Source organism: Zalophus californianus, chromosome 16 (genome assembly GCF_009762305.2).
Source record: "Zalophus californianus isolate mZalCal1 chromosome 16, mZalCal1.pri.v2, whole genome shotgun sequence".
Classification (NCBI taxonomy): Eukaryota; Metazoa; Chordata; class Mammalia; order Carnivora; family Otariidae; genus Zalophus; species Zalophus californianus.
The window spans coordinates 45407047-45425968 of NC_045610.1; the positions used below are offsets into that span (position 1 = coordinate 45407047).

Consider the following 18922-nt stretch of genomic DNA (forward strand, 5'->3'; position numbering starts at 1 on the left):
AAGTATGTGGCACTTAGTAAGTGCTCAATAAAAGTTTGCAAGGTCACTGAGGCCAGGGCTCCCAGGGGCCTCAGAAACCCTCTGGTCTAGGGGCGCCTGGGTGGCTCAGTTGGTTAAGCGACTGCCTTCGGCTCAGGTCATGGTCCTGGAGTCCCAGGGTCAAGTCCCGCATCGGGCTCCCTGCTCAGCAGGAGTCTGCTTCTCCCTCTGACCATACCCCCTCTCATGTGCTCTCTCTCTCTCATTCTCTCTCTCAAATAAATAAATAAATAAAATCTTTAAAAAAAAAAAAAAAGAAACCCTCAGGTCCAGTGTTCTCATTTCTTGGCGGCTGAAGAAACAGAGGTGCAGAAAGGAGAAGCATCTGCCCAGTTACCCAGTCCGTAAGGGTCAAAGTTGGTCCAGAATTCATGTCTGGGATCCTCAACCCCATCCTCTCATGTCTTATTTCAAAGTACGTGATCCAGGCCCACCAGGAGCTGAGCAGAGAGGGGGGACCCAAGGGACCTCTCTACCGGAGGCAGGGCTGGGGGGCGGGCACCGAAGAAGGACCCTGTGCTCCCAAGCAGTGCCCTGGGCCCTGGCTGCGACGCTTTGTGACTAGGTAGGTGTGGCTCCAGTTTCCCAGACAGGAGGCAAGGCTGCTCTGTGACAGCGGGGCCACACCCAGCCCCTGGGGGCCGCTACCACGTTGGGACGCAGCAGTAAGCCGCTGAGGAGGATGGCGTTCCTGGGCTGCTTCCTCTTCCTCCTCACCAGCACCATGGCCCGGGGGGAGTACGGCGTGGTCCACGTGGTGTCAGAGAATTGGAGCAAGGACTACTGCATCCTGTTCAGCTCTGACTATGTCACCCTACCGCGGGACCTGCACCACGCCCCACTCCTGCCCCTGCACGATGGCACCATGGCACCTTGGTGCCCAGGCCAGGACTCCTCCCACCGGGCCCAGCCCAGCTCCGCCAGCCAGCGGCCCCTCCGCCACACCACCGCCATGGTTATGAGGGACAACTGCAGCTTCTATGCTAAGGGCTGGCTGGCTCAGGGCCAAGGTGCCCACGGGCTGCTCATCGTGAGCCGGGTCAGCGGCCAACAGTGTGCAGATACCACGCCAGCATCCCAGGACCCCCACCAGCCCCTGCCGGGCCTCACCATCCCTGTGGCCGTGCTCCGCTACAGCGACATGCTTGACATGCTCAGCCACACCCACGGCAGCGCCGTGGTCCGCGTGGCCCTGTACGCGCCCCCCGAGCCCATCCTCGACTACAACATGGTGGTCATCTTCATCCTGGCTGTGGGCACCGTGGCTGCCGGCGGCTACTGGGCGGGCCTGACCGAGGCAGACCAGCTGCAGCGGCGCCGGGCCCGAGGAGGAGGGAGGCCCGGCGGGCTCGATCAGCAGGGGGCGGCGGCGGCAGCAGGGGGGCAGGAAGGAGAAGATGAGGACGTGCCGGTGGACTTCACGCCGGCCATGACGGGGGCCGTGGCCACCATATCCTGCTCCATCATGCTGTTGCTCTACTACTTCTACGACCGCTTTGTCTATGTCATGATCGCCATCTTCGGCCTGGGTGCGGGCACCAGCCTCTACAGCTGCCTGGCGCCGCTGGTGCACCACCTGCCCCTGCAGCAATTCCAGTGGCCCGTGGCCAGCCAGCGAGCCCGTCTACGGCTGCCCCTGCTGCTACTGGCCGGCCTGTGCGCCGCAGTGACCGCCCTCTGGGTTGCCCACCGCAATGAGGACCGTTGGGCCTGGCTCCTGCAGGACACGCTCGGTGTGGCCTACTGCCTTTTCGTCCTGCGGCGGGTGCGGCTGCCCACATTCAAGAACTGTGCCTCTTTCCTGCTGGCCCTGCTGGCCTTCGATGTCTTCTTTGTCTTTGTCACGCCGCTCCTCACCAGGACCGGGGAGAGCATCATGGTGGAAGTAGCCTCGGGCCCCATGGATTCCTTGAGCCACGAGAGGCTACCCATGGTGCTCAAAGTGCCTCGGCTGAGCTTCTCGGCCTTGACGCTGTGCGACCAGGCCTTTTCCATCCTGGGCTTCGGTGACATCGTGGTCCCTGGCTTCCTGGTGGCCTACTGTCACCGCTTTGATGTGCAAATCCGCTCACGCCAGGTCTACTTCGTGGCCTGCACCGCAGCCTACGCCGTGGGCCTGCTGGTCACCTTTGTCGCCATGGTCCTCATGCAGATGGGCCAGCCCGCCCTGCTGTACCTGGTGTCCAGCACCCTGCTCACCAGCCTGGCCGTGGCCGCCTGCCGCCAAGAGCTCACCCTCTTCTGGACCGGCCAGGGCAGAGCCAGGACACGCGCCCAGCCCGTGGCGGGGCTCCGTGGCGCGCCTTCATTTGGCTCGGAGAAGCAGCAGGAGGATACAGCAGACGTCCACACGGCCAGCAAGTTTGAGGGCGCCACCGGCCACCCAGCAGGGGACTTGGACAGCAACCTGGGGGAGGACACGGCTGAGACTGCCACCGCATCTGAGGATGAAGCCGCTGGTCCGCATGGCCACAGGGACAGCTCCGAGGGCTGGAGTGATGCCAACCTGGACCCTGATGAACTGTCTCCTGCCTCCTCTGGGGCCTCGGAGGAGCCGACGCCGTGGATGCCGACCGCCATGCTGAAACCGATAAGGCGACTGATGCCACCGCCCTCAGAGCTGGGCCACGCCCAGGCCCAGCCCCAGGCCCACGGTGCTGGCCTGCCCCGGACGGGGCTCCACAAGAGGAAGGGCTTGAAGGTAAAGACGAGTATGTCGACGCAGCCTCCCTTGTGAACGGGAACCCTGAGACGCGTGCCTCTGGGAGGGCTGGCAGGGTACGTCAGCGCAGCCGCACGTGGTCAGAAGGAAATGGGGGCATTAAAGATATCCCACATCTACCCTGCAGAGCTCCGTTGTCTGTTGCGACTGGAAGAAAGCAGCGACCACAGAATAACTCTATGCAGGGCCCAGAAGGTTCTGAGGCTGGGTGCCACCCCCCAGTTGTGCTGAGTGGTTAACGGGCCCAGAGAGGGCACGTGACTTGCACGAAGTTACTCAGCAAGGTCAGGAATTGCTCCCAGGGCTTACTGGACAGCCGCTTGCCCTCTCCCCACCTGCCCACCCTCCACGCCAGAGCCCCAGCTCCTCGGCCTGACTGATAGCCCCCACCCCTGCGGTCCCACCCCTACCTCATGCTCAGGTCCAGCGGAACCATTACTGTTCCTTGATCACACCATGTCCTCCCCCTCCCCTCTCTCTCTTTGCACATGCTATTCCCTCTGGCTGGGATGCCCTTCTCGTCCCAGACAGAAATACCCTAACCCAGGTTCACTAAAACGCTCTTAGACACCCTTCCAGTGCGGGCTCACATCCACCCTTCCCCCCAAACATCCCTGCTCGAGGCATCCTGGATAGCGCAGCACACACCCAGCGTGTTCCTGTACTCATCCACCCATTGCATCCACAGACATTGAGTATGCACTTGCTGTGTGCACCACCCTGTGGGGAGCACAGAAGGAGGTTGCTGTCTAGCTGGGGAAGCATGCTGAGCTGAGAACAGACCAGAAACAACCCGAGAATCATCTCAAAGCAGGGCGGGAGAGATCGGAAACTGAGTGGAAGAATTTAGAAGGTCAGGGCTCTAGTCCCCACACCCCCTTCACTGATTCTGGACATGAACCCTAGTCTCATCTTCAAAATGGGACTTATAATACCGTGTCTATTGGAGGCAGGGGCACGGACGAGATGACCTCTTGAGGACCCCATGGTTTTTTAGGTTGGATGGTGTGGTTCTATGTTGCTTAACAAAGGAAATGAACTCTGGGGTCAGGGAAGGCCTCCTGGAGGAAGCTTTGTTGGACGGGAGAGACAGTGTGGTACAATGGTTAGGGTCCTTGAGCCAGCTGTCCACTGGAAATTCCAGCTCTACCGCTGACCTACAGTGTGTCGCTGAGCAAGTGACTTAACCTCTCAAGGCCATGGTTCACTCATCTGTAAAAAGGAATAATAATAAAAACCCCATTTATCATAGGGTTTGGGGGAGGTTGGAATGAGTTGGCTGATTGACGCCATGCTTTATGAATGTTAATTCTGTTTCCATCACTCCCCTAAATCTAACTCCCACCAGGCGTCTGAGTCTTGGCCCCCGACTCCCCCACCAACCGCTCCACGCCCAGCATCCCTGCTCCTACCTCTTCTGGTCAGGGAGTGCACACCAGGCCCCCCCACACCCACCCTCCCCCCACAGGGTTCCCCTGCCTGGAACTTTCTTCTCCTCCCACCCCCAGCATTGGGCCTGGCCGGCTCCTTCTCCTTTCAGCTCCAGCTCACATGCCGCCTCTTCAGGGAGACCTTCCTTGATGACCCTTTCTAAAGTAGACCCCAGCCTCGGTCACACTGGGGGAGGTCTCACCTCCCCCAGGCCGGTGTCAGCTCCATGAGAGCAGGGGCCGCTCTGTCTTATGCATCTGTGTGGTTCCAGAGCCCACAACAGGGCTGGGGTGCAGTAGGCACTTGATTTATGTTTTGCTGGAGGAATGAATGAACGAGGAGTTGATCCAGCTTGAACTCTGGAGGAAAAGGAGATGCCATGAAGAAGGCCTCACTGCCCAGGCCACCTTCCTGGGTTCCCGCAGGGCCTTGGTCAGTGCAGAGATGGGACCCTGAAGGGCTGGCTGGGCCCTGGGCGTGGGGAGTAAGGGGTCAGTGCAGGGCGGCTGGTAATGCGCATCTCGAAGAAAGCCCCCTCACTGGCCCGCTCCGCAAACCTGAAGGCCTGGACTGGGCAAGGGCAGCGTGTGGAACCTGGGCCAGGACACTGACCGGCGGGGTTGGCAGCCCCTCCCACCAGAGCCGGCAGCCATCTGGCCTGGACAGAGGGGCCTCCGCAGGTCCTGGCTCACCCCCAGCCCAGGCGGCCTCCCCACTGCTGATCTGCGTCACTGGGCCTGCCAGGGGTGGGCTCCACCCCTCCACCAGGCCCGAGGGGGGAGTGCTCTCAGCCCCCTCACCCCCAGACTGGAGGACAAAGGACATCCTATCTCCTGGGAATTTGCGGTCAGAGCGGCTCCCTGGGGCAGGAACTATGCCTGCCTTGCAGGACGGGACTCTCAAGGGGAGAGAAGCTCCTCCCCCCCAATCAGGGAAGGGTGAGTCCTACTCTGTCCTCTCTGCTCCACCTAGCAGAGGCAAACGTTCAGAGAGCATGCTATCTGTAAAATGGGGAGAATAATACTCTCTACCTCACCCCTACCAAATGGGTAAGGGGCTGAGCCTGGGCTCCAGGAACCTCGCAGGGCTTCTGCTGTTGTTCTCTGGCGGCCCAGGGTCCCCCCCCACCACCACCACTCCTGCCCTGACCCCAGAGCCAGTGTCCCTTTTCATCTGTGGGTTCTACCTCACTTTGCCAGCTCCCTTCCCAGGGACTGGGTTGAACCCAGGTGGTTGGACCGAGCTGCCACCTATCAGACGTGCCCAGAGCCGGCAGCCCCCACCTGCATGCCAGAGGGACACAGGATACTGCACGTGTGCATACATGTATGCACATGCGTGTGGGCATGCGCACACAACCAGACAGGGCCCTTGGGTACATGTCCATACACACACGAGTGTGTACCTCCATACCCTGCACACACGTGTGTGCAGGCTCATGCCCAAGCACATGTCCCTGTACTGGACACTGGCACATACCTGTACACAACTGCCACGCGTGCACACATGCACACACATGTACACCTGGGCTCTGACTTGTTGCTGCTGTTCCCTTCAGACTCAGCTCTGCCCCACCAGGCCTGCCCTGGGCCTGAGGGCGTGGGGGTGCTGATGCCTGGGACCTCCCACCCCACAGGACAGGGCGGCCCTTTCCAATGGGGCAGACATTGAGATGCAATGCTCAGACCTCCCTTCGAGGAGGGCATTTGGTCGACAGCCCTCTCTGGCGTCCCCTCAGCTAACCAGCCCAGGTCGCTTTTCAGGAAGGTGGGGGACATGGAGGGCCAGCTAATGACGGAGCAAGATGACGGAGCCAGGGCCCAGGCATCTCCACCCAACACTGGGATCCTCAAATGGGCAGTCTTTGCCCCTGAGCCCCGCTGCACAAGCCCAGGAGGTGGCAGGCCTGCATTCCAGACTGAGCCCCGCCCCGCCCCCCCCCGCCCCCCCCCCCGCCGGCCCCGGCCCCCACCTGCTTCCTCCACTGCCTTTGCATTCCTGACTCCATCTTAGCATCTGCTTCCCTGGGAGCTCTACCAGTGACAGGTGAAGCCTAAGATGGGGCCAGGGCAGAAACAAGCTTCCTGAGGCCACATGCAGAGTTCCAGGTGGCCGAGCCCTGGCTCTGGGGCTGTGCTTTGCTCGGGCTACCCAGCATTTCTCTGCGTAGCCTCATTTAATCCCAGCAAGAACCCCTTAAGGTTAATAGTCGCAGCCTTGGGTTTTTTTGAGTTAGTAAAGAGTTTGATGCTGGAGCTTCTGGAGTCCCTGGAGAGTGAGAACCAGCAAGGACCCAGGAGATGCTCTAATACACAGCTGGGAAAAGGAAAGCCTAGAGAGGATCAGGACCTGCCGAAGGTCACACAGCAATGGGATAGCAGAAATAGAACACAACTCTGATCTTCTGCCTCCCAGCGCAACAGCTGGGACGAGCTCCATGCCTCAACCCCCTCCCCTCCACACATCCTGGTCTGCAAAGCAGGCTTCTTCCAGGAGAGCTCTGGGTCTGCTCAGTCCTTTACCCTGTACACCGCCCCCCCCCCCCCCCGCCCAGTAGGTACAGCCCTTCATTCTCACTGAGGAGTAGTTGTGTGTGTTGCTTGATAAGGAAGGTTCGTGATTCAGTGTCAAGCATCTCTTCAGCTAGCTCAGGGGGACGCAGCTGGACCCTGAGACCTCAGAGCTCAGCATTGCTATTCACTTGCCCCGTGACACCAAGCAACCAAGACCAGCCCTCTGTGCCTCCATATCCTCGTCTGTAAAATGATCTGCTAAGATTTACCTTGTAGGTTTGTTGTCAGGATTAAATGAGGTGACGTATGTGTATCAACAGCTAACAAGCAACAGGCTAGATATACACGTTATCTCATCCCATGACACCCAGGGTTTAGAGCGGGAGCTTCCTGGACAGCACTTGGCATACGCCCAAATGCCATCTGTCCCAAATCAGCTTACAGTTCCTCAGGACTGAGCTCCCAGAAGTGGGCTCATCCTCTTCCTGTGCCCCCCCATCCATGCCCAGTGGGATGTGGTGGATGAGTGGGCGAACAGGCACATCACCAGTGAACCAGGAAGAGGGGTCCCTCTGCAGTTGGATGGACACAGGAAAGGTCCTGTGCCTTTTCCTCCCCGACTGTAACCCTGAATTTTGTGCGCTTTTGTGCTGCCACCTGCTGGTCAGTAAGAGAAGAGCAGGTGGGCTCACACCTTAAGGGCCAGGGAGAGGCATTCCATTAAGGATCTCTGGAATCATCACAATTAGGGATGACATTCAAAAAATATATAACAACCTACTCATCAGCAGAGTTCTGAAGCCCCAACTGGCTCAGGGTTAACCCTTTAGAAGTTTGGTGAGAAGGTGGAGGTTCTGAGAGTATTTCAATATTTTATGAAATGAAATAGTCTTGACACACCATCACTGAATGTCCTTAATGTTTGAAGATGGTTCCTGCTCTGACGCTTATCCCATTTCATAGAATCAGGACACCGTGAAGAAGTGTTTGTGGCCACCAGCACTTGGACCATTGCTGGGAGGTTGAACTCTCCATATGGTCTCCCACCCTAGTCCTTGTTCCTGGAGGCCCACGGACACCCCTTCCACAGACACCTTAGTGATTATTCATTATGTTTGGGAACAAATCCCTGCCCACCACTGGTTCACTTTCCAAATGCTTAGTTTTACCTTTAGGAGTCACATTCCCCAGGATTTACCCTTTGGCCTCTAGGACTCTCCTCTAAGGCCCCCCTGGGATCATGGGACACGGGTCTCAGAGAGACCCCAGGAAGCGAGGCTGGAAAGGGAAAGTAAGGTTGCTGCTGGGAGACCCTTGGGCTGCTAGAACACTGAGGCATTGTTCTGAGAAATGCCTTTCTTAGCCTCCCCCAGCCTCTTAAGGACTTGAATGCTAGAGAAGACAGGTGGAGAGAGCGGAGTGCGGAGTCTGAGTGAGAGTGTTGCCTCCAGACACCTTCTGGAACTCTCCAGAACTGAAGACTAAGAGGGAAAGCAGCCTGCCTGAGGTCACACAGCAAGCCAGTTACATAGCCAAGACAACTAGGAATCTGGAAACTAACCCAAGAATCCTTCATAAACAGGAGACCTCTCTGGAATGCAAATGTTTGCCTTTTAGAGATTGCTTCCTGAGGTCCACTTTCCCCACATACTTGGTCTTCTTAAAGCAGAAGGCGCCTGGGTCCAGAGAGTAAAGAACTCCTCTGGGCAAAATCCCAGAGGGATTTATTTGCCCCCCCACCCCACCCCATAACCCAGCCAGGGCAAAGCCTCACTGGTGCCTGCAGTTCTGACCCAGGCAGGGCAGTGAACTGGGGCAGGAGGGGCAGCCCTCCTGAGAATCCTTGCCCGTCATAGCTCAGGGTGTCCTCCAGGCCATCCATCCACTTACACAAGAGTGTAAGCCAAGGGCGGGGCTGATCTCCACCGGCCTTGCTTAATCCTTAAAACTGACTGTGGTCAATTAGATACCCATATACTAATCCCTGGAACCTGTGAATGTTCTTCTGTACAAATGGGAAAGAAAGGACTTGGCAGCTGTGATTAAGCTACGGATCTGAAGACGGGAAGATTATCCTGTATTATCTGAGCAGGCACTAAATGTAATCACAGGAGTCCTTATAAGAGGGAAGCAGAGAAGCGTTATGCAAGCAGAAGTGGATCAGGCAGTGGGATGGTAGAGGCAGAGGACACAACGATGTAGCCACAAGCCGAGGAACACCAACAGCCACCAGCAGCTGGAAAGAAGCACAGAACGAATTCCCCTCTGGAGCTTCCAGAAGGAGCACTGGCCTGCTGACCTCTTGACTTCCGCCGGGTGATGACTGGCTTCAGAACCGTGATAGAATATATATCTGGTGTTTAAGCCACCAACTTTGTGGTTAATTTGTTATAGCAGGCATGGGGAATTCAATTCCAGGTCAACAAACACCCATATCACAGCTCCTATGCTCCCAGCACTGGGCTTGAGAATGACACATTTTGCAGAACGGATGAGACAAAGGAAGAGCAAAACAGCAAAACCCTAGTCTGTGTATTTCTTTCCGAAGGGGACAACCAGGCACAGGGGAGTCAGGGAAGGAGAGGCAGGAATCGGGGTGTCGGTTACAACGGCAGTGAGTGTCTTCTCACTTCAGGCTCCGGGGACTTGTTTTTACCGTTATATTATTTTACGTTGGAGAAAAAAGTCGGAAGGACAAAAAAGTAGGGGGAAACACACAATTTGGTTTATTTCTGTCCATTTTCTTTTCCTTTCATAGGTTTGCATGTGTTTCATTTACATATTGGTATTTTGCTATAAATGTTCTATATAACCTTTGAACCTATTCTTGGAGTGGGCTATGTAATATTCTAGAGCAGATAAAACTATAGATTTTACATTCTTTTACAGATGTTTGGTCTGTTTCTTACAGCACCATGAAGAATGTATTTGGCTGTAAATTACTTTATCTATTTTAGAAGATGTCTATAAGGTAGATCTAGTCATTTTACTTCTGGGAAACAAGGGATACGAAAATCTTTGAAGATTGTAATTCATTTTGCTGAATTACTTTCCAAATCATGTTTGTGACAATTCATCTTCTGTGCATGCCACAAAATATGGAAGTGACCATTTTACCACATCTTTGCTAATTTGACATCATGATAAACAGCATCTCTTTAAATTTGCCTATCTCTGATTAATTGTGAGGTTAGATCTTTTATTTCCCTATTCCAGTTTATTGACGGAATACTCTCCATTCCAGGGCTTAGCACAAAGTCCACCAGTTACCACTTCTAATTGATTCTGCACTGGGAAAATCTCTGGGATCCATTTTTCTCATTCCTACTTTTACAGGCTTAATTTGAAGATGTTGTGTCTCACGTGGACCATTAGGATCTTTGTTACAGAAAAGAGCACAGTTGTTCTTGGTTATGTCCCTCCAGCTGAAAGACCTCAGATGCCTCCCTACTGCCTGTCAAACCGGCCCCAACTCTTCAGCTGGGTGTTGAAAGCCATCCACAGCCAGCTTTCTCTGCCAGCCAACTTGGCCTTCTACCAGGCCCCAGCCACTCAGTGTGTGTGGTTCCCCGTACATGCTTATCCTCACTCCATGCCTCTGCTCCACGGTTCCACTCACTTGGAATGTGCTCCTTCCTCCTTCCCCTGATTCCTCTGTACATGGCATCCACTGAGATCCAGTCCATGCTCCCGGGCATCCCTGTGCAGGGCCCTGTCCAAGGTCCTGGAGATGAGCAGTCCCAGGATGTAGTTCCTGACTCAGAGAGTTTTCACTGTCAAAAGCAGGTGGAAGAGTGTACAGATAACATTCTGATTAATTAGAAGCCTTTTGGCTTCAAGGAATAAGAACCCACTCAAAGTATCTCAAGAAAAAGAAGAGCTTATTGGAAGGATATGAGATTTCTCAGAACACAAGGGCCAAGAGCCCAACTGGGGCTCGTGGGAATTATAAGTTAGAAAGCTGTCAGAAAGCAAAGCTGCCCTCTCTGCCTCTCGGGGCTGCATGGTCTCTGGGCATTCACTTCCTCCTCCCCTCCCTGAGCCAACTGCTTCTGCACATTCATTTTGCTCTTGGCCCATCTTGGCACTGGCCCAACTCCATATCATGGTCTCTTGGCCCAGGGATCACCACCAATGGGCAACAGTCTCTATTCAGACACCATTCAGAGTCTCGAGAGAGAATTACTCTATTAGATTTACTCTATTTGGTCAGGGTCTTACCCTTGGCTCTCAGTGAGCCCATGGGCCCTTGACTCGGGTGTCTACCCTCGGTTTAATCAGCTGTGGCTAGAGATGAAGGGCAGGGAGAGCAGGGTCAAATAGTACAAAGGGTTGTCAGAATCTGAATTTTAACAAGCTCCCTAGGTTGTTCATGTGTTCATGAGAGTTTCAGGAGCACTGCCATGGAGCAGCAGTTCTCTGAATGACTCTGATCCATCACCAGGGAGCTCGTCAGAAAAGCAAACTCTGAGTTCTTTCCCCAGGGCCTGGAGGGGGTCTGGGAAAGAGTTGGGTGCTTTACTCAGGTGCTCTAAGCAAGTTCCACCCCCTGCCCTCCGTTTTCTACAGAGAAAATGCCCATCTTCTTTCCATGATGGAGAACCCGTGTCTGGCTCTCTACCTGTCACCTGTGGAAATGGCCACAGTGCTGCTCTATATAAATGTAACATGTTGGCTCTGTTTATGCTGGTCAGAGGCATGTCACCTCTCTCTGCAGCCCTCATTTTCTTATTCAGGCAGCAACAGGACCAATGATTTCTGTTGTCCCGTCAAGGATCACAGGTTTTAGTACCCTGCTTGGTGCCCACCTGTGTTAATGTCCTGTGTAACAAACAGCACAAACTGGGCAGCTTAAAACAATGGAAGTTTATTATCTCACAGTCTGGAGGCCAGAGGTCTGGAATTCAGGTATCAGTATGACCCAGACATTTAGGAGCTGGACAAAGGCTCCCTCTGAAGGCTCTAGGGAGTATCCTTCCTTTCCTCTTCCAGCTTCTGGTGACTCCAGGCATTCCTTAGGCTTGTGGTCACCTAATTCCAGTCTCCGCTTCCATCCTCATGTGGCCTTCTCCTCTTCTCTGCATGCCTCAGAGCTCGCTCTGCCTTCCTCTTGCAAAAACACTTGTCATTAGATTCAGGGACCACCTGGATCGCCCAGGATGAATTTAACTTGAGGTTCTTAACTAATTACCTCCACAAAGATCCCTCTTCCAAACAAAGTCACATTCACAGGTTCCAGGTAGACATATATTTTGGGGGGTCACCATTCAAAACACTACACCACCCGCCCTGCCAAATGTTTGGGACCAGACCAGGGACAAATGGTGTCCTGTCCCATCTCCATCTTTGTCTAGAGTAACTACAAATGATACGATTTCTGGTTAGCCCCATATTCAAGCCAGAGGGAAAAGAATATTTAAAAAAACAAGGCACAGCCTCTCTTCTCAAGGCACCAATGGTTGGGTGGGACCAGAATAGTCAAGAGGGAGGCTGCCTTTACACCCTGCCTCTGGTGCCCAGGCGCCATCTTCTGCCAATTTCTGGAGCTCCCACTGGAGGATGTGAGAGTACCCTGAGAGGAAGATGGAACATCCTGGGTGGTGTTCTGGGAATTGCAGGCCCCCAGCACTCTCTCCCGCAGCTTCCGTTCTGCCAGTACAGGACATTTTATGGTTGCCAGGGTGGCAATTAAGGAGGGGACAATTGGCCAAATGGTGCATTCATAGGCCTCGGCAGCCAGAGTTCTGTGTAGTCTGTCTCAGGGCCAAGGAAAAAAAGACTTTCCAGAAAGTGAGCTGGCATCCAGAAAAGGCCCATCCCAGATGGCTGCTAATGTCATTAGCCCAATAATGATGAGTGGAATGAATGAGCTAGCCTGGCCCCACTGTGCTTCTCTGAGGAATGCTGATAAGAACATGATCTCCCAGCTGGGGACCACTACGCCTGGACCAAGGAAGTAAAGAAGGGAGAGTCGGGAGAACTGAGGACAGAGCGTTCATTGTGGAAATAGGGAATCAGGTCAGACTTGGGTTCTCTTCCCAGCTTGGCCACTAATTAGCTACGTGAGCTTGGAAGAATACAGAACCTCCACACATCATTAGAAAAAGACAAACAATCCAAGAGGGTAAAAATGGGCAAAGAATTTGAACAGGCATTTTGGAGCGCCTGGGTGGCTCAGTCGTTAAGCATCTGCCTTCAGCTCAGGTCATGATCCCAGGGTCCTGGGATTGAGCCCTGCATCGGGCTCTCTGCTCAGCGGGGAGCCTGTTTCTCCCTCTCACACTCCCCTTGCTTATGTTCCCTCTCTCGCTGTCTCTCTCTCTCTGTCAAATAAATAAATACAATCTTTAAAAAAAAAGAAAAAGAATTTGAACAGGCATTTTTACAGAACAAACACAGATGGCCAAAATACATTTGAGAAGATGTTCAATCTCTCTAGTAATTAGGGAAGCAAAACTGAAAATGACCAGAACACAAGTGGGAAAATCAGCGACATCTGAGTAAAGTCTGAAGTTTCGTTAATAGAACTCCACCAGTGTTAATGTCTTCGTTTTAATCACTGTATTATGGTTATGTAGGATGCTCACGTTAGAAGCTGGACAAAGGCTCTCTCAGAACCCCGAATTGTCACAACTCTTCTGTAAGACTAAACTTTTTGCAATATAGAAAGGTAAACAAGAACTACTAGAATAACCATGACAGAAAACAACAAAGATGTCCCTGTCGACCCAACAGAGTGACAAGAATGACAAAGATTAAACAGATCCATTGCCAGAGGGTAGTGCTGAGAAGCAGGCTGGGTCATGCACCTTTGGCGGGGGTGTGATTTGGTGCCACCTTTTTGGAGAGCACTGTGGCAGTATGGATTACAATGTCATTGTGCATGCCCCTGGGCCCCGGAAAATCCACAGCTGGCATTTACCCTACCCAAATCTTTCTACTTGGATTCAAAGAGGCATGTCCAAGGGTGTTTGCCATAGTCCTGTTTGTAATAACCAGGAGCCACCTAAATGCCTAAATGGAGGAAAGTCACCCACACAGGGAAGGTTAAATGATACAGTGCACCTAGCTGTGAAATACTATACAGTGGGTAAAAAGGGTATCATACATCCAACGAACAAAAATGAAAAGGCTTCCAAAACAAAACAAAAGTGTAATCTCATTGATGAAAAGGAAAAGCACAAATAAAGCCATTCATTCCTAAACGTATGTATACAAATGTATACACCACTCCAAAAGTTGACAAAGATACCCTCCTGACTGGAGAGGGCAGTGCGACCTGGATGGGGCAGGCAGAGTGGGTAGGGTGGTGCCAAAGGGAATTTTCGCTTTTTCTGTATTCTTTGCATTTTTAACAATAAGGTTTTCTTGTATTACTTGTGACTTTTTTATGGTAATTTTTTAAACAGGAGCTAACCTTGTCTGACCTGCATTTTCCTCATTTTTAGAATAAAGGAGTTAGTGGACGCCTGGGTGGTTCAGTCGGTTAAGTGACTGCCTTCGGCTCAGGTCATGATCCTGGAGTCCTGGGATCAAGTCCCACATTGGGCTCCCGGCTCAGCAGGGGGCCTGCTTCTCCCTCTAACCCTCTTCCCTCTCATGCTGTTTCTCACTCTCTCTCTGTCAAATAAATAAATAAAATCTTTTAAAAAAAAGAATAAAGGAGTTAGTAATACAACATCATACATCAATTTTATCCTGATTTTTAAAAATTAAATTGAATAATTGATTTGATTTAATAAAGGAGTTGGGTCAGGGCTCCTCTGTGGCTGCTTCCAGCTCTACAAGTCTTTAACTGGAAGCTGAGGCTGTGGGGACGCTGTCCCCTCCCCACCCTGCCCCCACCCCCTTCTCTCTAGTCCTTACACTTTCTAGCTTGTACAAAAGCCTTTGCACTTGGGGAGCCCCCCAGCTGGTGTGGTCTGCCAGTCCCACGTCTTCGTGTAGCAGGCTCTTTCTTGTCGTTGAGAGCTTCACGTAATGCTCACCTCCTTGGGGAGGCCTCCCTTACCCCCCAAGGTAACAGTGGGGGAGGAGAGAAAGGCAGGGCCAGATCAGAGGGGCCTGGGAGACCAGGGGAAGGAAGGCGGATCTCAGCCTCAGGTGGGTGGGGAGTCGGGAGGGATTTAATGCTGGGGGAGGGGTGGGTACGAGGGGAGGCGAGCGGGAGAGGTGATGTGAGGCTGCCTCTACACCTCATCAAAGCCCAAGGTCAGTCTGACCCGACGGTGGGCAGAACGTAGGACATCAGGTAGAACCTGCTGTGAAGCAATTGGAGGTCATCTCAAGATAAACAGAACCGGAAGAGGAGGGAAGTGTCAGAGTGAATCTATTTCACGTGAGTTCCCTGTTGAAGTATGTTGAGACTCTGTAGTACAGTGTCCTGGGTAGTAGTGTCCCTCCTAAATCCACTTAAGACATAAGGTGTCCTGTTTTGACCTCTCTTCAGATCCGAGTCTCAAAAATGTCTCTCAACACAAGGGTATGTCCTCCCTTTTTCTCTTTATGCCTTTCTCCTTCTTTCCCTGACCACTGTTTCCCACCCATCTTCTTTCCCCCAAACTTCCTCCGATTTTGGCCGTGTCTCCTACCTCCTCCCCTTCTCTTTCTTTCCTCACTTACTGAGACCCGCCAGCCCTCCATAAATCCTCTTCCCAGCGGGATTTTGTTGCTGCGCCTGCCTGCCCTTCCCGAGTGGTCCCTGGGCTGGACACGCCCTCCGTCGCTTTGGCTCCACGCAGTTTCCAAGGCTGGCGTCCGCAGGCTGAGCACACAGAAAAGCTGCCAAGACTCCCTCCCTCTTCCTTCTCTTCCACAAGCTCATGAGTTGCAAATGGTTACCTGCAACTCACTTGGGTGGAGAGGGGAGGTTGCAGGTTCAGCTGCGGGGAGGGCAGGGAAAGGTCCAGGCAGGGACCCAGACCCCATCATGCCTTCCCTCTCTTCTTCCTGCTTCTCTCAGAGGCACTTTGTCCATGGGGCTAGAACCCTGGAAGGGGTGGAGAGGAAGGGAGCCTCTTCCCCCGGTTCTAACTAGAAAGAGTTCAGGGGTCAGCCCAGCTTGGATCACGTGCCCACTTGCACGACCAGAGAGATGGACACCATAATAGGGGGCCCCATCAGAACAACATGGTCCAAATGGACAAAAGGGATAGTTCTCCTAAACAAGAGGACATCCATGTATTATGGAAGGGGAAAGAGTCCTAGGCAGACGAAACAGGGGGGTGTCCACATTCCCCCATGTTCAGCACATGGCCTGACCTTCCTGTCTATGAAGACTGGTTCCTCAGCAGGCCGGAAGATCTTGGGAGGACGTGGCCGGGACCGCTGGTTGTTCATGCTTGATTTCCTTGACCAGTTGCTGCTATCCCCAGCCCGTGCCCCGGCTGCACTGGCTCCTGACTCCATCAGCCCTCAGCTCAAGGCTTTCACTTCTAACGCATCCTGGATGCTGCCAAACCTGATTGTTCTCAACAGCCAGCCTAGCTGGAAGAAAATTATTTTAGATTTTAAAATGTCAGATTTGGAAGGTCAGTTGTCTTAGAAGATGCATCATTTGTATACAAAGGATGAGCCCATGCTTCTTGCCAGGATGCTGCTTTTCAAGGAATTAGATTTGTTTAGAGCTAAGAGACCCCTGGAGGTCTTCTACTCCAACCCCTTCATTTTACAAACGAGGAAACAAGTGCAGAGAAGTTGAGCATTCTGCCCAGTGATAGCAGCTAGTTAGGAGCACTGGAAACCAGGAATCCTAAAAATCCTAAAAAAAAAAAAAAAAAAAAAGACCTGAATCAACACTCAGGGTTTCCACCTGATGTCTGTGCATTATTTCAGAAGACAATTGTGGTAATGAAAATTACCCTGGACAGATATGCCTCCACCCCCCCTTTTTTGAGGTTTAAAGTTTAGGCCATCGATATTTTTTTTAACTAGATGAATATTGGACCTAATTTTTCCCCTTTGTATATTCATTGACACAATGTTTTATCTTTACATGCCTTTGATCTTCAGTGGGCGGTGAATCTTAGCATTACACCCTGCTGCCTTTGGCCTCCCGCTCAGGCGTTCAGGGACCTGGAAACAAACACTTCAGGACACGGACGGAATGAGGACAGAAGCATTCTTCATAAAAGAGTTGCTTCGGTCATTGGTCACTCTTTCTGGTTGATCTAGCTTGGGTCTTCCCATCTGTCTTCCATAAAGAGGCATACTCCCCTGTACTTAATAATACGTAGTACAATCTTTCTTCTTTAGTCTGTTCATAATTTCGATTCCATATCCCAAACGGAAAGTTATTGGCCCAACTTGCAAGAGAAAGCAATTATTGTGGATGAACAAGCAAAGCACATGGGCCCTGAGATGCTATTGTTGCAGACAAAAGCCCCTCTATGACTTTGTGAGAGTCAATCCCCCGCATCACACAGCACAAAAAGGGCACTCACTGTGCTCACGCTCTGTTTAACCCTCCAGAATTTGTAAACAACTGAAATGTAACACAAACAAGTTGTTTTTGTTTTGTTTTGTTTTAGCTTGCTGGTGTTTTTAACTCAATAAAATGTTTGTTAATTAACTTCATGAGCTTTTTTTTTTTTTTTAACCCCAGATTATGTCTGCATTTGAATGGTCTCCACTGGCTGGTTTGAATTGGATGGTTTCTTTGAACACAAGCTGATTTCCGTGTATGTGCCTTGCAACAGTAAGGATTGGCTAGACTGTGGTGCAGTAACAAACAATACCCAAGTATCAATGGCTTGACAAAAGTTTGTTTTCTGCTCATGTTATATGGCCCATGAGGATCAGGAGGGAGCTTGGAGCTTATTACCAAACAAAAAGCCTGTCTTGATTTCCAGCCCTCCAGCCCTGTACACTGGCTTAGCTGAGAGGTCGTACCTCCAGTGGAGAAGGCACACACGGGCGACCCCGAGATGGGCTGCAGCTGGGCCCTGCACAGGGTGGGGACCAGATCCCTCATCGGATAACTGATTTACAAGTGGCTTTGACTCTCCCAATACCAGTAGCCCTCCCTCCCCAGCAGTGACAGCGTCACATGTCTCTGAGGGCAGAATCTCCCCCAGTAGAGAACCCTGATCCCATACAATGTCCAAGTTCATGGACAATCCCCTTTCGGTTGTGCTGCAGGGAAATCCTGAGCTGGGACCTATAAGACCTGACTTTAAATCCAGCTCTGCCTTTATATCACTTCCCTCTTGGGGCCTCAGTATCCCGATCTGTAAAACGAGAGGATCGAACAAGACAGTTCCTAAGGTGGGTTCAGAACTTCTAAGGGTCTAGGGCTCAGGTTCTGGAATTTTTCATTCTAACATAGTTCCAATCATAGCCTCACCCTTTCCCCAAAACAATAAGGGAGTGAGGATTTCAGCTGCACAGCAGCACTGTCCAGATGACAGGAGGGGTTTGGTGAGGGAAGCACAGAGGGTGGAAGGCCAGCAGCCAGTGGAGAAGGAGGAAGATGGGGAAAAGGAACCAGCAGTGGAGGTGCTGAATGCACCAAAAGGCATTTCCCAGGCTGACCCTGTGCCTCCACACTAAAAAGTCACCTGTGACCTAAGGCATAGAAGAGATGGGCAGGGGCTGGTAAAGGATTTTTGGAGGAGAAGTTAAGAGGATAAATAGTAAACATTTCACAGAGAAAACAACAATGCCCCTGAAAGTGGGAGAGAAGAGTGTGTGTGTGTGTGTGTGTGTGTGTGCGCGCGCGCACGCACATGCCTCTGCTGTATCCTCACCAATTGCAAGAGAAATTGGACAATTTCAATTCAGCTGGATTGAATCTGCCTGTAAGCTTTTTAAAAAAAATCATGATCACAGCCCTAATAGATTTGCTGAGCCCTTATTGGCCTCTTGACTCGTTCAGCTATAATCGAGACAAGGGTGGGAAGAGGAAAGGGAGAGATGCTCCCTGTTCCTCGCCCTCCGCACTTCCTCCTAGTCCATCTCAGAATCCAATAAAGTTTGACAGTGAAACTTAAAAGGGAGTGAGAGGTACTTAATAAAAGGCTGTTCAGTCTGAACGATGATTCAGGACTTTTTGAAAGCTGGAAGAGACAGGCCAGATGACCTTTTCCACTCTAGATCCCCTACAAAGGGTGTATACATATCTTTTCTTTGGGTTAGGCTTGTATTTGTTTGGGTTTTTTTTTTTCCACAACAACATTAACACTTTTCTGGATTGCTAATAGACTGAGCTCCCAGGTTA

The 18922-nt window shown here is 52.2% G+C and overlaps 1 protein-coding gene across 1 annotated transcript; it reads left to right on the plus strand.

Moving 5' to 3' along the window:
- The first annotated feature begins 686 nt into the window (after window positions 1-686).
- On the plus strand, window positions 687-2867 carry SPPL2C (signal peptide peptidase like 2C). Its single transcript, XM_027626524.1, has one exon. The coding sequence runs from the start codon at window positions 722-724 to the stop codon at window positions 2774-2776; it is 2055 nt and encodes a 684-aa protein (XP_027482325.1). The 5' UTR covers window positions 687-721; the 3' UTR covers window positions 2777-2867.
- Window positions 2868-18922: the final 16055 nt, after the last annotated feature.

Excerpts from the sequence above, each read along its gene's own strand:
- SPPL2C (XM_027626524.1), top strand. The coding sequence starts at position 722 with ATGGCGTTCCTGGGCTGCTTCCTCTTCCTCCTCACCAGCACCATGGCC.